The 20,162-nt window shown below is 48.3% G+C and overlaps 1 protein-coding gene across 6 annotated transcripts in view; it reads left to right on the top strand.

Annotated features, from left to right (window-relative positions):
* The window catches only part of Myo5b (myosin Vb), a 303,903-nt gene that overhangs the window by 254,501 nt on the left and 29,240 nt on the right, over positions 1–20,162 (top strand). For 2 of the 6 annotated variants that reach the window (XM_087592156.1, XM_087592154.1), the window contains exons 23-29: positions 4,147–4,231; positions 5,357–5,490; positions 6,496–6,618; positions 7,559–7,696; positions 11,430–11,495; positions 13,281–13,520; positions 14,525–14,625. In XM_087592156.1, the coding sequence (XP_087448282.1) occupies positions 4,147–4,231; positions 5,357–5,490; positions 6,496–6,618; positions 7,559–7,696; positions 11,430–11,495; positions 13,281–13,520; positions 14,525–14,625 (887 nt within the window). 6 annotated transcript variants of the gene reach the window in all.

Here is a 20,162-nt window from a genome sequence, read left to right on the forward strand (position 1 = left end):
TTGGTAGAACAAAACAGAGATGCAATCATTTTGATCATCTTGATTGCTTTAAAAATGGCCGTTGCCTAGGAACCTGTTGGCCTTGGAATTGAATAAAACTGGAGCTTGGAGAGGAGCAAAGACACCTGCTCCCATCCATAGGGTTTCACTCTGTAACCCTGGCTGGCCTAGTACTTGCTGTGTAGACCAGGCTAGCCTCAAACTCACAGAGATCTACCTGCCTCAGCCTCCTACATGCTAGGATGAAAACAATGTGCACCGCTGTACCCAGTTAAGACCCTCCTAACTCCAAACAAATGTGTGCCTGTGTGAACAACTGTCAAAGACGGGCATAGAACGATCAATTAAGTGGGAGGATCACTCTCTTTAGGAAATGGGAAACAGACATTTTCCTTTCGGTAGGGTCTGTGGAGTCTTTTGTTGCAGAAGTTGGAGAATGGTCAAGGAACAGCTGGCTCCTGGTTTCTATTCTAAGATCTGCCTAGCTGGGGTTTAATGTTCACCAGAGGCAGTCTCCAGCCTGAGCACGTGCTGAATATTAAGACGGTTGGTTTCCTTCTGGCCGGGTGCAGGGTCTTTCTGTGCATTGAGTGAGATTGATGAAGCCAGCAAAGCCCAGAGACGGAGCCAGCTGCTGGTAGATGTTTAATTAATGGGTTTGATGTTTCTGTCAGCAGAAACTGCAAGTGCTGTATTGGAGCTGGCAGGCTGGAACACTTGGGGCTGCCATCTCTGATGATTTTACCTGGTAGGCCGAGTGGCAGTGCTGTGGTCTTACCACAGGAATCCACCTGTGTCCGCAGGGCATGGAGCTGCCTCTGTCACATACACACCTAGCATTTTACACTAAGGGAGATATTACTTCAACCTCTCCACAGAGAAGCTCACAAGGACTCTTAACTTGGTTTCTCTTGTGCCATCTTAAAGCCTCAGCCTCCCTCTCTGGCTGCCTTCATGCAGCTGTGCAACCTTGCTATTTGGAAAGGAGGTGGCTCCCTGGGTTGCCCTTGGCATAGAAGATAATCATTCCTAATCCAGAATGGGCTTTGAAGGTTACCCAGAGCCTAGCTCAGTGCAAAATTGCAGCAGGAAAGGAAAAGTGAGCTGCAGCCCACTGCTTGGCCCTGAGGCAGCCTTGTCATGGCCCAGATGTCTGGTGGGCCCGAGGTCCCGAGTGCTCACACTGGTACGTCCGGTTGTGTGTTGCCTCATCTTCTCGGTCATAGAACTGTCTCTGCTGATGGGTTTTCTTGGCTGAATCCATTGTGTGGTCTTAGGTGTGAGATTTTGCTGAGGGGAAGCAGGGGGATCGGTCTGGAGAGATCAGGGCTCTTGTGTATTGAGTCTTCAGAGAGTCCTGAACCTGCTGTACCCAGAGTTGCACTCTGACTGGCTCAGGGTTTGTGGTTTCATGGAAAGGCTGACAGTTATTAGGAAATTTAACTCATCTCTGTGGGCCTTAGGTCTTGCCCAGAATGATAGAAGTCATTGCCCTTCGCTCAGCAGGTATTTATTGGGTGCCTCGTGTGTTAGAGGCCATTCTACACGGTGGAACAAAAATTATAATCAAAAAAGTTTTTTTCACTCCTAGAAAACAGAAGGTAGAGATAGAAGTCCTTCTGAGATTATCCATCATGTGCTATAAAAGAAAGATGACCGAAAGGGTAATGTAACCTTATGTGATGGGGTATGGCTCATGTGTGACAGGCGGAGGCCCCTCTCTAAGTGAGGTGAGAATTAGCCATGAGGACTTCTGTGCTGGTACTGAGGTGTTCTGAGCAGCCAGAAGGAGCAAGGTACTAATGCTTTAGCAGAGATTGGCGTCAGTGCCTTCTGATCTCAGGAATAGGTATAGCCTGTGACATCTCCAGGGAGAAGCAGCTCTGTCCTTAGCATCGGAGGCTTTGTCAGCTTGAGAGTGATTGGAACACATCTTCTGGGCTATCTCGGAGATGCAAGTTTTAATCTATATATTTAACAACATTGTCATCTCTGTGTGTGTGTGTGTGTGTGTGTGTGTGTGTGTGTGTGTGTGTGAGAGGAAAACTTTTAAGAGTCATCAGTCCTCTTCTTCCACCTCCCGGGCCCTGGGAAGTAGGCTCAGACCATTAGGCTTGATGGCAGTCGCCATTCTCTCTGAACTGGTGATCTCACTGGCCTCTCACCCCTGAGTTTTTAAAATATTTTAAATGTATTATTTGAATCCATTACCACTACTCCTTTCCAACTCTTCCCAGTGCCCCACACTCCAAACTTCACGTCCCTATTTTTGTCCTGGTTTGAATAACTCCTTGAGTCAGATCACTGCTGGCCACATATACATGCTATGAGGCCATCCACTGGGTCATGGGCAACCTACCAGTGATCATGTCCTCAAAGGAGAGTAACTCTTGTCAGAGTAGACATCAGCTGCCTGTAGTTCCTCCACCAAGGGTGGAACCTTAGAGTTCCCTGCCCCATCATTGCTAGGATTTGTCCTGCCTCAATCATGCACATGTGGCCACCACTGTTGTAAGTGAATGTGAACAACAGTCAGGTGCAGAAGTCTGTATTTCCCACCTTTCTTCCTCATCCTCCAGCTCTCACATTCCTCTGTAGTGTGTCCCTGAGTTGTGGGTGGGACCTTTGATATGAGTGGCCCATCCACAGTGAGCACTGACAATTACTTTCCCTCAGCATTCTGACCAGTTAGGACTCTGTGTCAACCCACACCCATGCAAAAACTAGCTTCTCTGACCGAAGCTGTGAGGAGCAAGAACTTATGGGTATAAATAAAAGTATTTAGAAGGTAGTTTGACAGCAGAACCATTTAGCAAAACAACAACAGTAGATTCCCCCATCAAGGCCCGTGGTCTCAGTCATGGATTTATAATACTCGCTTGAAAATCTCGCCTTCTGAACAGACCTTCTATAACATCAGAAAGTGTTTGGTTACCCCAATGGCCTTCATGCCACTGATGCCTTTCCCCCATTCCATCAATGGTCCCCACAGTACCTTCTAGCATTGTGTAACGTTAGCCAGTGAAGAAGAGTTCTCTGGTCAGTTAAAGGTCAGCATCTCAAATGAATGGTATCTCTAGCACTAGGGTCCTTAACGTCTTCTACCCACTGAGGACAATGAAAGCAATTGGGCTATTCGTTAAGATTTTGCTGTTTCTACTTTTCGACTATCGTGAGAAATGTTACCATACAGTCACCTTTGTACAAGTTTCTGTGATCATTAGGTTTTATTCCTCCTGGTTTATAATTAGAAATAGGATTTCCGGGTCACTAGGCCATTATTCCATGCTTAATATCAACCAATGATTTCAAAGTCTCTTAGAACATTCACCTATATTGGTACTTTAAAAATACAGATATTTATTTCTATAATCACAGCTTTTTTTCCTCCTCAGAAGTCCTAGGTTTTTCTTTAATATTGCCTCTTTTCTTTGCTTGACTTACTTACTTATTTATCTATTTATTTATGCCATCACATCTGCCTTTGGTTGAGTTGATTTTCTTGAGTCGGGCATTTACCGACGACCCACTAGAACTCCATCACCCCATGTATTCCTCCCTTTGTCAGTGTTGTCAGGAGCCATACTCTGGAATTTGATATCTAAATGTCGGTACCAAATGTGTCTCCCTTCTTCAGAGCCCGGAACACTGGCGCAGGGAGGCAGGAAAGGGCAGGCAGGACAAAGACCAGAGGATGATGTGTCCATTGTGAGCTAGCGTTCCCGAGACTCAGATTTGACAGCTCAGTGATTCAGCAGGAGAGACAAGCAGGTTCACAAGCATGGATGGTTCTCTGCTCTGTGCTTCCCTCAATAAGGAATGCAAGCTGAGTATAAACATTTCAGGGCTCTCTGGGAGACCTAGAGGACCACAAGTGGTTTGAGCCCTTTCTCCTTGTCGAACTCGGGTGTTTTTTTTTTTTTTTTTTCCTTCCTGTATGTAACTTTCCTTCAGAATGAACGCAGCTTTGGTTGAACCTGTTTTCCTAAGAAGAGTGTTTACCCATGATCCATCAGAAAGCCATCTCCCCTAAAGCAGCCTCTTCTTCTGTCACTACATGGGAAGGGTCGTTCCTGGGTTGTTTGTTTGTTTGTTTGTTTGTTTGTTTGTTGGTCCTGTTTTATTTTACCTGTTGATCTCTTTCAGCGAGTCGCAGACCTGGAACATGAAAATGCACTCTTGAAGGATGAGAAAGAACACCTTAACAACCAAATCCTGCGCCAGTCAAAAGGTAAGCACTGAACCTGTCCGATGATGAAGAGGGGGAAGGGCTTCCTAAGGGAGAGCCCGGTGTGAGGACCCCGCTGTGGCACTTGTTTGAAGAGCCTATTGAGAGGAAAACTCATCCACGAATGTGAGTGTGTATCTGGAGACCTGGATTCGAAGCACTGCTCTGCACAGCTCTGTAAGCATATGTGCCAGTATCCATCTGTAAATGGGCAGGAAAGACAGACACAGAAGGACTATCGGGAGGCGTGGGCGAGATGCCCCGGTGACGCTCAGCACAGTAGCACCCATGTGCTGGTTTTCAATTGTCTCGCTCATCCTTTTCACTGTGTCTCCGGTCAGACGGTCACTGTAATGTCTGCCAAAAGACAGGCTCCTTGATCAGTCCCTGGATGAGCCTCTCTCGAGTGCCCCTCAACTTCCACACTGCTGCCCGCCCTGTGACTCACTTGGCTGAGAGGGAACAATGGAACACATAAATCTAGTTCTGGTCTTTTCGGTGGTAAACCAGGTCCTCTCCCACCCTTACGGTCCTCACCCATCTCACCAGGCAGCCAAACATTGTAATGCCACAGCCCCCACCTGCCTGAGACCTTGTGAAAATACATGCTGCTTTCAAAATGCCCTTTATAAAGAAAAAAAAAAAAAAACTCGCTTTCTGTTACTATGGATACAAGGTTGGCAAGAGAAAAAAGACCATCAGAATCTCTTAGGTTCCTTGCCCGTGCTTCTCTCTATATCACCTCTAGACTGATCTCCAAGGACCTGAAAGATAAGGGTTACAATGAGAGTTTAGAGTGGTGCGGCTGGAAATGCTGCCAGTGGTTCTTAATGCGGGCTGTCACCAGAGAGGCAGGCACGTGGGCTGGGTGGGCGCGCACATGTACATCGAGAGTTCCTCTCCCTGCCTTCCTGAGAGCAGGGTCACTCTTCTTCCTGTCTGAACCCTTGGTTCAGAATAACGAGCCCCTTCTCAGCTCCACAGTAGGTGAGGAGCATGAGAGATTCCCCCACAGCCTGTGGTGGGCAGCCTCTTAACAAGGGATTAGTCAGAATGCTCCTAGCAGGGCATGCGCATTTGAGGATCCCCTCAGATGCTGCAACCCTGCTTCCTATGCCTGCTTTCCAGCTGAATCTTCACAGAGCTCTGTGGAGGAAAACCTGCTGATTAAGAAGGAACTGGAAGAGGAACGGTCCCGGTACCAGAACCTCGTGAAGGAGTACTCCCAGCTGGAGCAGAGATATGAGAACCTTCGGGACGAGGTGACGATCCTAAAGGGAAGGGAGGCAGCTCTGCTGCCTGGTGGCAATGGCTTCCCTTTCTGCCCTTTTAGAGCTGGCTGCATAGCCCTTGCCCTCTGGCAATGCCATGCTCAGGAAACATGCATGTGTGCAAGGACCACTTGTTCTTTCGTTCCTCTGTGAACTCTGTGGTTAGGTGGTCACCTTCTGAGGATGCCCTTTCCAAAAGCTGAGGTCTTATTGAGATCTTAGGAGGTTAAAACTTATCTTCCTGCATGTGTCTATTGCCATCTGCTTCTTGTTCTAGACAATTCCACTGTTGAGACAATGGTGTTGTAGGCTCTGACCTCAGCTGCATTGGTCCGTGTGGAGAGAGACCCTTGGAACCCGATTGGGTCTCCTAATCTCTGACAAAATACAAGATATTTTTGTGACATCTCAGGATTTGACATTCCTCTTTACCCGTACGAGTAACTCCCTCCCAACATGCATATTCGACATCCGAGAGTTAGTTGCATAGAAACCAGGAAAGGAATCTGAGTGGGAACTGAAATAGAAATCTATAAATTCCACCAAGCTCGGTTTTCACTCTTAAAAGACAAACCAGCTGCCAAAAACATAAGCCAAAAGGTCTTTTTAAATGAATAGCACGGGAGGTAGGCTCTATTCCTAATTACTCTCGTTTTCATGAGCAGAACCGGGGTGGAAGGAGAGGCCGTGTGGGAAAGGGTTGCAGAAAGGGTTCCTTTCAAGAACGTGGAGAAGGGTGCACTGTGCAATCCGAGGGCACGGCTCGAGTAAAAGGCTGTTCTCTCCTCGCTTTCTGGGTGCTGTGGGTTGTAAAACACCGGTAGAGTATTTGCCTGGCATTCATGGGAATAACTATTTATCCACTGTTCCAAGGAGCGCTACTGCCCACAGTTGTTGACGAGAGGCAGTGGCTGATGTCCGGGGCTCCTTGAGAAGTTACTTCACATTAATATGAACTGGTTACGAGTTGTCACGTTTTTTTTTTTCCTCCTTCAGCAGCAAACTCCAGGCCACAGGAAGAACCCATCAAATCAAAGTAGCTTAGAATCTGACTCCAATTACCCCTCCATTTCCACCTCAGAAATCGGAGACACCGAGGATGCCCTACAGCAGGTGGAGGTAAGTCTGGGACAACTGTTTGCAGTTGTCCTGTTGAGGACACTTAATTGCCTGCATGGAACCACCCAAGAGAGATATGAGATATACTGCTCTGTTGGTGGTGCCTCAGAGGGCCCAGGGCACGGACGTTGAGAACAGGATCACTGGGTTGCAGCGAATTTACTGATATATGGCGTCACATCCGTGTGCATGCCGTTTCCATGTAGATATGGGCACGGTCATCCTCACGGCTCTGCGGCTCACAGGCAGTGAGACTGACCCTGAGTTGTGCTCATTACATGAGGTGGGACATCACCATGCTTCCGACATGCAAAAACAGACTGATGTGCACTCAGACGCATTGCCTACCGACAGGCAAGCACATGCTTGTCTACATACTTAGCCACATAGTAAAATCCAGACCCGGATCTGAAAGGATAGGAATGCACTGGGAGATCAATGTATCAAGATCTGTTGGAGCAGCGCGCTCCACGGCAGGGCAAGTATTGCTTGTTTCAAGTTACGATCGGGTACTCGTTGGCATCACGACAGTGACCGGAGGTCACAGTGATCCCCCATCAGGAAGCACTGTGTCCCAAGATTTAGTTTCCCTCTTGTAATGCCATTTTCCAGAAGTGAATTCCCTTTTACCTTCCAAAGAAAATGCCTGTGCCTGTTTTCAGTTGTTCCTTAGAGTATGCGATTGGTCACTTAAGTGGCTCTCACAGGAGGAATGTGAACGGCTGAGACACAGATGTTATTGAAGAGAATAAGCCAGCAGCACCAGCTTTCTGATGGGAAATACTAGTGGTTTGACACTGGCTTTGTGTTGGAGGCAAGGATTGGTACTGGGGAGGAGCAAGGAGACAGATGACTGATACAGGGGTGGGCAGCCAGGCATTGTTCCCAGGAGCATTTGTGCTGTGAAAACTACCTTCTGGATACCCCTCTCCGTTTGCAGGAGATTGGTATAGAGAAGGCAGCCATGGACATGACTGTCTTCTTGAAGCTGCAGAAGAGAGTGCGGGAACTTGAGCAGGAGAGGAAGAAGCTGCAGGTGCAGCTAGAAAAGGAACAACAGGACAGCAAGAAAGTGCAGGTGCGTAGCCGCTCTGTTGTGAGCCCATGGGGTCTCAGTGGTGTTGGGCTTCAGAGCTTCCTCTTGTGGGAACCAAATTGATCACTCTCTGTGAATGTCTCACCCCACTGCCTCTGAGCTGGGTGTGCTCCCTGAGTATCCCAGGGCAAAGGATTTCCACTGGGAAGCAGTAGGGAGTCTGGGAGCTCATGCCTGGAGGACTGGCATCAGGTGCAGAGAAAATAAAACAGCAGAAGTCAGAATCAGCAGAGAAAGTCTACCACCCTCTCGTGCCTGGAATCTAACACAAGCTCAGCCACCTGGCTGAGAGCCAGAGGAGACCCTTCTCACCTACGGCTGTGCCTTTGTGTCACCACAACTGATGACATCCCTATCCTCTTGCATCTTGAAAGGATACTGTGTGAAACTTTACATCTAAAAGTAATTTATTTGTCTCAAGGACTTTTGGGGAACCTAAGCTATAAACACAGAACTATGCCAGTATCAGGCTCGAAGCAAATACACAACGTGGGCGTGCAAAAGAGAAAACAGAGCCAGCAAGATGCCTCTCAGGATCATGAAGACCCTCGCTGTCAAGCCTGCTGGCCTGAGTTAGATCCAAGGGACACACATGATGGGAGGAGAGAACTGATGCCTGCAAGAAGCTGTCCTCTGGTTTTCACAGATACCATGGCATAGGCAAGCCATGACAGACACACATATGCCTGTGTGTGCGCACACACACACACACATACACACACACACAGACACACACACACAGTCGCTATGCATAGTTTCTTTTTTTAAGACCGGTAAAAATGCAGGAGACAAACTTAGCCATTGGGGAATTTAAATCAGGTTTGGGAGTAGGAAATGTAGCTCAGGTGTAAAATAAAAAAGAAGGTTGTAGTGTGACTGGGAATGCCGTTGATTACAAACCTATCAGTACTGCCACAGCAGAGAGCTGTCAGAGATAAGAACCCCTTTTTCTCACCGTGAAGTTGTGAGGAGAACTTCTCGTGGGATTTAAGTCCAGCTCTGCGCCATACCACTAGCAAAATCTATTCTCATGCCTAAACTGAAAATTGTGGGATTTGACTCTCCTCGTCTTCCTCCCCCTCCCTCTCCCCCTCCCTCCCTCTCCTCCTCCCCCTCCCCCTCCATCCTTGACCCCCATCCTGGACCCAGACTCTTTTTTCATAACACCTTTATTTCCTTTCCATTCTGACGTGGTATAATATGTATACAAGTACACTATTACTTCACACACACCAGAAAAGGGCAACAGGGGCACCTCTGAAAGAGCGAGTCAGTGCTCTTAACTGCTGAGCCCTCATTTTGTTTGGTTTTTAAGATTCATTTTTATTGGGCTGGAGAGGTGACTCAGTAGTTAAGAGCACTGACTCTTCTTCCAGAGGTCCTGAGTTCAAATCCCAGCAACCACATGGTGGCTCACAACCATCTGTAATGGGATCTGATGCCCTCTTCTAGTGTGTCTGAAGACAGTGACAGTGTACTTATATACATAAAATAAATAAATCTTTAAAAAAAGATTCATTTTTACTTTCTCTGTATGGCCATTCTGACTGAATACACTCTGGGGTGGCTCGCCATCAGAGTCTTGGCGGGGTGTCGTTTGTTCCGTTTTCGCCTTGTTTAATAAGCGTTAAGTGAAGAGGTAAATCTTGGCGGTGGTGTTAAGTCTCCAGGTGGATTAGTTAAGAGCAGACAGTGAAAGCAATGGGTAAATAAATAACTTCCGATTATAAGGAAAAGCTATCCCGACAGACAAACACAAGTCAAATACGAGAAAGATACTCTTGGAGTTTTATCTCCAAAGCCCTCTTATATGTTAAAATACCCTCTAGTGAACGCTAGTTGCCCTCGTGCCATCTAAGGTCAAGGGATTTTGAGTCAGCCATCATGAGTCATGGACGCTCTGTGTGGATGGCATTAGATACACCCGGCCTAGAAGTCTCTACATACTCCCGCACCCACAGACATGATTTCTACATTCTGCATTTCAGAAATGCCAAGTTGCTTTGGAAGCTTGGCTTCAGAACTTGGTTGGTCTGGATACCGGGTAAAAGGGGACATCTCAATATAATCACCAAGCAAGAACTACAGGCTCTGTCCTGTGGGTTGTGGCCCACAGGGATGGGGTAGGTAATAATGTGGACTCCTCTATCATCCCCTGAGGTTAAGCATGCAGAGATCAAGTTTCTGGGTCTTCCCTTGGTTCCAGAAGGAATCCTAAGCCACCTAGAGTGATGCAGCCCCAGGTCCCCGCCTTAGAGACCTTACACTAGGCTGACTGGAAGGCCTGGGAGTGTCCCATCCGCTTGGCCACTGTGAGAGTGGGGCCTCTGTGCCTGCTGTTCAGACTGCTCCTATATATCCTTTCCCCCTGACCTGGCAGTTACCTTGGCCGGCCCCTGTAGTGACCCCAGCAGACTTAGAACCATGATGGTACAGCCCTTCAAGTTTGAGTATGTAATCCTCTTACTCTGAGAGTCTGATGTAGTCAATATTTAGAGGGGCCATGTGCAGGCCACTTACCTAACGGCAGAAGTGCTGATTCGGGTCATTCACGTGCCTCTGGTGATGGAAGAAGGACAAGACGAACATTGGTACCGAGGCAGAGCTTTTCCCAGCTTGCATTGCGGGAAACAGGGCAGCAACCATCCGTGTCCTGCATCTGGAAGAGGCTGCAGGAGATGCTCACTCTAAACTCGAACACCCTGGTCCACCCACGGCAGTGACGGCTTCATCTGGACTTCAGGTTGCCGGGCCTTAGGCAATCTCGTTAAATTGCCCCATTAGGTCTTAGTTCTAAAGACGCATGCTCTTCAGGGATTCCTTCCCCTTAAACTCACTCCAAGCAACTAGGAAGTTGTTTGAATGCCCCCTTTCAACAGCCAATTCAACGCTAAGGTCTGCCCATGTAATCAGAGGTCCTTGGCTGACCTAAGTCCTGGTAGACTTGTTATTCCAGTCACTGGTGCCCAGAGCTGCCAGCTTTGGCATTCTGAGGTCTGGTGCATGTAAATGTATACCTACTATGAGCTGCTGAAGCTGCTTTGCATTACCTCATGGATCCTCACCACAAAAAACACGAGGATGACATTAATATTCAGGTCGTATAACTCTTGGCAATGCTGAAACAAAATACTTCCAATCCAATTACTTATTAACAAGAATGTATTCTTCCAGTGGCCAGAAGTCAGAAGTGAAGGTTTTGATGTGACTGTCCCCTACAAGTAGTGGGGAAAACTTGTCTCTTGGCTTCTGGTGTTGTTGGCTTGCAGCTGACTCCGGTCTCACCTCCATGTTAACATGCCCATCTTGTCTGTGTGTGTTCTTTCCCCCTAAAGCATCAGGACTCAACTTCATTACAGCTCCTAAGACCCTATTCCCAAGGGAGGTCACACTCACAGGGAGAATCTAGGACTTACGGGTACTCAGGTTGTAGATTGAACCCATGGCATCGTGTTTGTGATACATCTTCAACCTGTCAGCACCTGTGAGGACCATGGGATAGCGTGGGGACGGGAGGGAAGGAGTTGTTTATGGGGGGATTCATGGCAGCCCAAGTACTGAGCTACTCCTTGGAAGAGGTGGGGTTATACCTGTGAGGTTGAGGTCGCCAACTTTTCATGCCAAAAAGTAGAAGGAGGAAGTTTGGCTGTCTCAGAAATGTCTGCAGAGCATGTGCCCTGTGGGTCTGTGCTCACTTTTGTGTCCTTCTATGCAGGTAGAACAACAAAACAATGGCCTAGATGTGGACCAGGATGCAGATATAGCCTACAATAGTCTGAAGGTAAGCCGTCTGTCCTCTAGGAGAAGACAGACAACGTAGGTGGGCTTCAGGAAACCAGGTCCTATGCTTCGAGCCTGCTCTAGGTAGAGCGATTAGCAAGTGGCTCCATTTCTATACCCTCACCTCCTCACCTTTGAAATGAAAAACCACACGCTTTCCTACTAGAAACCTCTCCAGTTAAAATAAAAAGTGGCCACAGGAATAGAATCACATTGAAATAATATCCATTTGTAAGGCAGGGGGTTTACTGACATGGCAGGAGAGGACAAAGCACAACAATGAAGACTTCAGGCCACCAGGGGGCAGGAAGGGCTATCAGGCAAACCCTCCCCTCCCACAGACTTCATAGTGGGGCCCTTTCAATAGTCCGAAGGTCACTAATAGAACAACTGTTACTCATTTACTAATGACCATTGCACAGAAAAACATTGAGTCATCTCTGTTGCTCCTCCCTCCCAACTATTTTTTCCACTATGGTAAAATATATATAGCATACAATTTACCAGATTTGCTATTTTAAGTGTTCATGAAGGTCAGTATTGGAGGATACATCCATAGCGTGCGAGCAGCACAGCACCGTTCGCCCTGTAATTCATCTTACAAAGCCTCCACTGAAGCCTCTGCTCCTCCCTTCCACGGCCCCACACAGACACCATCCTACTTCTGTCTCTCTGCACTGCCTAGATGCCTCCTGCCGTGGACTCAAGGCATTTATCTTCTGGTGACAGCGTACACATTTAACTTAATGCATTCAGCATTCGTTCATGCTGTATGCGCTGCCGTCCCGGCTCAGGCACTTAACTCGCTATGGTCCCTCAGCTGGCTGGACTCTGCCTTGCCTTCCTCACTCGGAGCAGACAGACTCCGCCCATCCTGTCATCATGGGATGCTGACAAGCATATCACTGGATTAAAAGTTTTTTTAGAAAGTTAGGGGTTGGGGATTTAGCTCAGCGGTAGAGCGCTTGCCTAGCGAGCGCAAGGCCCTGGGTTCGGTCCCCAGCTCCGGAAAAAAAAAAAAAAAGAAAGTCACAAAGCATACGGCCACACGAAGCCTTAGGAAGCCCTATTAGTGGCGTGTTGCTTACAACTTTCAACTTGAGGATGGGCATAGCTTTGCTGTCCCACTACATATGTACATTCATACATACATACACACACACACACATATGCATACATACACACACATATGCACACACATACACACACATACACACATATACATACACACATACACACACATACACACATACATACACATATGCACACACATACACACACATACACTCACACGCACACACATATACTCACACGCACACACATACACACATATACATACACACACATACACACATACACACATATACTCACACATACACACATACACATACACACATACACATACACACACATACACATATACATACACAGACACCTATACACATACATACATATACACACATACACATACACACACACTTATACTCACACACATACACACACACACACAGGGCTATCAGCCCAGCATTTCCACAAAGAAGAATCCCATGGCTAAATGTGCTCAGAGCACACGTTGCATCCTGGGCAAATGCTGCAGACCCGTTGCATCAGAAACATTTCTCTGAGAACTTGGGGTCATGAGTTCAGTTTCTAGCTCTTACCTGACCACTCATGCCATCAGAGAACCTGAGTCATGTGTGTCTTCATTAAAGAAGGAAAGTTGCTCTTGTGGTAGACAAAGTGAAGAGATGGGGTAGCCAAGGTGTTCCTCTTGGCTGTCTTGCAGAGACAAGAGCTCGAGTCAGAGAACAAGAAGCTGAAGAATGATCTGAATGAGCTGCGGAAGGCTGTAGCCGACCAAGCCATGCAGGATAACTCCACTCATAGCTCCCCCGACAGCTACAGCCTCCTACTGAACCAGCTCAAGCTGGCCAACGAGGAGCTGGAGGTCCGCAAAGAGGAGGTGCTGATCCTCAGGACCCAGATCATGAATGCTGACCAGCGCAGACTGTCCGGCAAGAACATGGTAATGAAGTGGCAGCCACGGTTGGGCTTGGTGGAATGACATTGAGGCATTAGGCCTGTGGGTTTGTGTGCCTTTACTCATGGAGGTCTTACACCTGAAGAGCAGGACCGCTGTCTTTGGGGTCTCTGAAAGCAGCATAAGGGTTTAGCGCCCCTTCTTCATGACCTTTTTCAAGAGGGGAAGCTAGAAATGTCTAGAATCTACTGAATTTAAGAAAATGGTCAAGGGGGCTAGAGAGGTGGCTCAGCAGGTAAGGGCACTTCACCGGTCTTGCAGAGGACCTGAGTTTAGCTCCTTGGCAGCTCACAACTGTCTATAAATCCATCCCCATGTGGATCTGATGCCATCTTCTGGCCTCCAGAGGCACTGCACCTGAATGTACAGACATGCATGCATGCTTTGATTTAAAAAACAAAAAGCAAAAAATTTTTGAAAGAAAATGTTCAAAAGAAACAAGACATAGATCGATAAACTCAGGGCTGTTTCTTCATGCCCTGTCTCTTCATTTTGTTCCGGGGAGATTTCTCTAAGCCTTTACAGGAAGGGTCTCCTTCCTATTTGTTTCTGACGGTCTGACCTTCTAGGACAGCTTATACAGTGAGAGGGAGGGATTCAAGTTTTCCTGGGTCATCCAATGGGTTCTACTAGGCGAGGCCACTCTACACATGGGCCCTGAGTGGGGCTTGGGAGATAAAGCACTTCAGTAATAAGGTTTCAATCGTGGCCTCTGATGCTTGTTCCTCCCAGGGGCCCTCTCAGCTCCCACCCCAACCCCCAGTGCTTGCACTCATAGCCAAGCCTTGCTAAGACTGTGTGTCCTCCCACCCAAGACGGCCTTTTGAAGCCATGCTCCTGCCTTTATTTAACAGGAACTATCTATTTCTCTAGGTCTGCCTCTTTTCCCTAAAAGCCCATTGATATACTTCCTTATTAGAAAGCTATTTCCTAGAAGTTGTACAACTAGAGTTTTGTTTGTTTTTGTTTTTTAATTTGGGGTCCTCTAGGAGCCGAACATCAATGCCAGAACAAGTTGGCCCAACAGCGAGAAGCACGTGGACCAGGAAGATGCCATTGAGGCCTATCACGGGGTCTGCCAGACAAACAGGTAGGGCCCACCTCCGAGCTGTGCCTGGAAGGTCATTGGAGGGCTGGGGACAGGAGGGTTCACTGTCCAGCCTAGCATGTTACGACCTGTTCCTCAGGAACTGGCCATCCGCCCAGCACTGGGGAATTAATTGTTAGAAAGAATCCTGCCAGAGGCAAGCATCGGTTAAAGTTGCTGGGAGCAGTTAACCCTTCAGAAGGCCCCGGAAGACGATGGCTGAGTCTGAAGGCTCAAGTGCTTAGGACTTTCAGATCTTCTGCTGCAGATGGGGATGGGGAAACTGAGGCCCAGAAGGATTGAGCAGTTTCGAGCACATGGCTGGCCTATAGCTGAACCAAGGTAGAATCCAGGAAGGCTGGCTTCCAGACTGCGCAGCTCCCCTCCCTCCCCGACCCCGTTCATGGGAAACCGGGGGGGGGGGGGGTGAGGATGCAACCAGCCCCCAAGTTTCCCTAAAGAAGGAAGTGTGGGAATGAAGGTGACCCCCTGGGCTAAAGCCCCAGTCGTCTTAAATTAATCTCGGGTGGGAGATAAGCAAAGAGATGAATAGAGAAAACCTCACAGGTGGTGTTAAATTAGAAAGCGAGCCAGCAGCTGAGCGCTGGGCTTTTCCCCACCCCGCCCCCAGATCCTCAGGGCCGAGACTGCTCCCAGCCCTCCTTCTGTTCTTTCCTTCAGCCGTCAGGAGACGAGCCCTCCATCTAGGTCTTTCCAGGGGCTGCTTAACGCTCCAGATTTTGTCTTCTTACCACAACAACAATGGAGGTGATAAGGCAAAAATAGCCTTTACTCTATTTTAAGATAATCCCATGCTCGGAAAGCTCAGCAAACGGTAGCGAATAGCTGAGAAGCTGAGGTTTTTGAGAAAGTTTTGCGATTACCGCAAGTCCAAACGCTAAGTGTGGAAGCAGCTGGACTGACTGTCAGGGAAGGGTAGTAGGGCTGTGATTCTGGGAGCCCAGACAGGTACCCCCTTACGAGAAGGGCTCTGTGAAGGTAAGTTTGCTGTGCCTGTTCCTGTGGTGGGCCTGTAACGGAGAGGTTGGCAGACGTACAAATCGTGTCTTGCATGTTTGGTCAAGCGGGGGTCTCTTTAGGATTTTGATGAAATTGATACCTAGAAAATGTTACATATCCTAAGGTCGGGCTAGACTTCTACGATTTCTGGTGCGCTAATCCCAGGGGCAGTTCCTCCACAGCCCCTGTAGTCCCTCAGGTTCGTACCCCTTCCCCTTGCTGAGCGCCCTGACCTGCCCAGATCTGCAGTGAGCTTCTACCTGTTCTGCCTGAGCCTGCAGGCAAGCGGTGGGAGGGCTGCTCCCTCCTGCCTCTGCAAGCTCATGCTGCCATCTTGGGAGCCAGAGGGCAGCCAGCCTCGTTCTGACCGCTCTACTTATGGGAGAGTTTAGGAAGAGTGACAGCTGCGGAAGCCAAGCTTAGGGCCTGAAGTCAGTCAGCCTCTCCCCACTGGCTCTGAGAGGATGATGGGATGTGGACCGGCTGAAGAGCTGCTGCCTCCCCTAAGCAGACCCTCCAGGTCACAGAGCTGGGTTAGGGTTAGGACTTGGACACAGAGTTGGCTGCAGCTCAGCTTAGGTCGAGCTTCAAGCAGTACTCCTCTGACCCACGAACACCTCCATCAGAGCCAAGGCTGTAGAACTCCTCCACAGAGTGTAGAGAGAATGTTCTTGGTTCTATCCTTGGGACCTGGGAAACAGCAGGAGACCCCAGCACAGTAAAGTTTTACTCTTGCCTTTGGCTAGAGCAGGTCCATTGGAGCCGCTGGTTCTCAGAAAGATAAGAACAAGTGGGGTTTTCTTTGCACGCGCCTGCTCAGTGCATAGCCTAGCTTCTGAGGGTAGCTCCCTCCATGTGTCCTCTTTCCCCCTCTATGTCTGTGCCCCTGGTCTACTTCTTAGGGCCCCAGCAAAGATCCTAGGCTGCTGAGGAAACATGCAGTATGGGCTAACTAAATCAGTACCCACAGAGCACTCAGGGATCTTCGTACACTCAAGGAACTGACCAGACCCAAGATGGCTGGACATAGGAAAGGGTATAGATGCCTGGTGCTTTTTTCCAAGGTTTGCAGAGGAAAAGTGTGTCCCCTCTGATAACATTTCTGTTGCACGACTTCTACAATTAGTTGAAAATACTTCTGAGGCCATCCAGTTCACCGTGTTAGCCTAACACATAGAGAATCAGGCCAGGGAAGGCAGATGAGCATCCCCGGCAGGGCTCCTGGCTCCACTGTGAGTGACAGGGCCTTGCTGTGTATTTCTCCGTGTTTAGCGGACTTATGCAGAGAGAGAGGGGCTTCATGAACATTTATTGATTTCCTGAAGCCAAGCTGTTTGCGGTTCCCCCTCACACCAGCAGATGTCGCCACGCTCCCAGTCACACTCCTAAGGACAGGGGTGATGGGGAACTTTGGGTCTCTTTCACCTAGGAGCAGAGGTCTCTACTGAGTCAGTTCAGCAGTTTTTAATTTACTCATGGCCCTGTTTTCATGTTTTCAAATGTGGAGTGTCAGAGCTGTGTGTTTATCATGTTTTACCTGTGTCTGTGGTACCCTGCATGTGACAGAATTCAGAATTCTATTTCCCTGTGAAACCCACTTGTAAGGACTGATGCTCTCTTCCAAGAGGTATGTCTAAGCATCGCCCATGTGACACTCTGAGAACTACAGGTGTGAGGCAGTATTCTCAGAGACCTAGCAGTCCCTCCCAGGAGCTAACATTCAACCAGCAAGGCTAGGGAGGCTTCAAAAGAAGACGGGGAGACACCTGGATGTTCAGACAGGTACCAGCCCTTCTCCACTTGCAACAGAGGAGATGGCTGGAGTACAGCATGCTGGGAAACTTCCAAGAAGTCCTGCAGCACAGGGGCCTCCTTTGGGGTAAAGCATTGCTACAAAGGACTCTGGGTCGATGCAAGCCTTAACATCTGAAAACAAGAAGAGCACATATCAGCCCCTGATCAACACGGCCCTAGGTCCTTAGGGATTTTCTGGGACATACAGGTTACCCAGGACACCTAAATGGTTGACACAGGGAGAGAAAGCAATATCTGGTTATCTTAGTTACTTTTCTATCGCTATGATAAGACACCATGACCAAAGCTATTAATAAGAAAAAAAGTTTATTTGAGACTTACAGTTTAACAGAGTTAGAGTCCATGGCCATCATGGTAGGGGAACATAGTAGCATGGGGCTGGAACAATAGCTGAGAGCCTACATCTTGATCTAGAAGCACAAGGCAGAGAGAGAGATCTGAGAATGGAATTCCTTTGAAACCTCAAAGCCCATTCTCAGTTACACCCCCTCCAGCAAAGCCACACCCCCTCCAGCAAAGCCACACCCCTTCAGCAAAGCCACACCCCCTCATAGTCCTTCCATAATAGTTCCACCAACTTGGAACCAAGTATTCAAACATATAAGCTTATGAGGACCGTTCTCATTCAAACCACCACACTGGTAAAGCTCCAGGCATTTACCAGGCAGAAGGCTTGGATAGGGGTGTTCATTAAAATAATTGGCAATAGTCTTCCTTACTGCCCCACCACATAGCCAGGAGTTTCTAGCACTTGAGGAGTTGGCCTTAGACTAGGAACAGAGCCATAGAAAGGTCCCAGAAGTTCATTAACTAACTCCCGTCCCCTGGGCTTTCAGAGTGGTGGTTGATGAACCTCCACTTAAGCTAGCTCAAGAATCAGACTATGTAAGCACCACAGGTCTGGAGACCTTCTGCTAGAGCATAGCTCTGAAAGGATCTGAAATGGATATTTTCAGCCCCTGAACCTTATCCAAAACATGGCAGGACAAGATAGTAAGTAGCTGGTTTGATCAGGGCTGTTTGGTTTGCCATCTTGAGTTCTGGGACAGGTTGAGTGACCTTTCTACTAGGCAGTGTGGGCCAACTCCTGTTCATGACTCATGCCCTCCACCAACTATCCCTCTGACCTTTAAGGATGCCTCTGTGCTCAGGACTTTGCAGGGGGAGTCAGAAGAGCATTGAGCACATGACCTCCAAAAGCCACTTTGGCTGATATCAGGCAGAATGCACGACCAACAGAGGATACCAGGGACCTGCTTTCACAGGTTGACTGGACAGGGAAGTGGTGTGTGACCTACACCAAGGGAGGACATCATTCAGTTCCCAGCCTGTAAGATCGTTGTAGTTCACTTTGAATACACACACACACACACGAATCTGTAAGGAGAGTTGGAGTTAAGGTTGATAAATAACAACATGCTCTTAATGGTGGAAAGAAAACAGAGAACCATGTATGGAAAGGGAAACAAATGTGCCGTCTCCTTCCTCACCCTGGTGGAGGCCAGCATTCCCAGTTGCCTCATACTGTTCAATGGTGCCCCATCCCTATAGGGCCTGCTCAGCCCCTGTTGCTTTAGATGATGGATGGACGGACGGACAGACAGACGGGCAGATGGAGAAACATATAGATAAATGATGGATGGATGGACAGACAGATGGATAGACAGACATAAACATAGCTAAATGATAGACAGACATCTAGTGTCTTCTCCTCTAACCCTGTTTATACTTATCCCTTTCCTTCAACTCCTTCAGATAAAAGGAAGCATGGTGGGTGTGAGATGGCCCAGCCTGTGCTGTGGCTGCTTTGTTTGTAGAATTGCCAGAACAAGTACAGCTTTCTGCCGTCTCTGGCAGCATGTGCCTGATCTGAAGCTATTGGTGGATCCCTAAGACCGCATTGAACCCCTTTCCCAGGCACTACCTGAAACCTGGGGAACTCAGAGAGGGTACTGTCTGCTAGCACCCAGAGTTTGGGAGGCAGAGAGAAGCATGAGAAACAGCCCACATCCTGTCCCCTTTTCTTGACTCCAAGGCTTGCCTGTGAGCTTTCCAGTCTCTCCGAATGCCTCTTCTCCTCTCCACTGGACACCTCTTTTTCTCTGTACTTTATTTCTAGCCAGACTGAGGATTGGGGATATTTGAATGAAGATGGAGAACTCGGCTTGGCTTACCAAGGCCTAAAGCAAGTCGCCAGGTCAAATATGCTCCCATCTTGTATGTGCTTCGTCTCTGTGCCTGCTCATGTCTGTCTTCCTTGTTTTGGCCTGAGCAACTGTGAGAGTATGGGGCACAGTTCACACGGGCTTCTGAGCAGCAGTCCCTAGAGGTGTCCGTTCATCATTTTGTGTCTGGGCTGTATAGACACCAACAGAAGCTGCTTGCCTGGGTCAAAATGGTGGTGCTAGGTGGCCCAGTTGAACCTTAGAGATTGCATGGCACAACTCTTTGTTCTACCGGTGGGGAAAGAGGGGGAGGGTTCCTGTAGCTTTTTCTATTGAGGAAAAGCTGCCAAGGGAACTAGCGTGTGGGGCTCCAGGACCTGTGCTGCTGACATGTGACATACCAACCAACCTTCTAACTCTTCAGGAATGGCCAAAGTCCTTGACCTAGTTTGCACGCTGACTGTGCTACGGATGCAAGGCTCCTCAGTACATGATATCAGCACATAGCCAGCCCCTGGAGCTGATAACAGCCGAGTGCTG

This window comes from Rattus norvegicus, chromosome 18 (genome assembly GCF_021556685.1).
Source record: "Rattus norvegicus strain SHRSP/BbbUtx chromosome 18, alternate assembly SHRSP_T2T, whole genome shotgun sequence".
Classification (NCBI taxonomy): domain Eukaryota; kingdom Metazoa; phylum Chordata; class Mammalia; order Rodentia; family Muridae; genus Rattus; species Rattus norvegicus.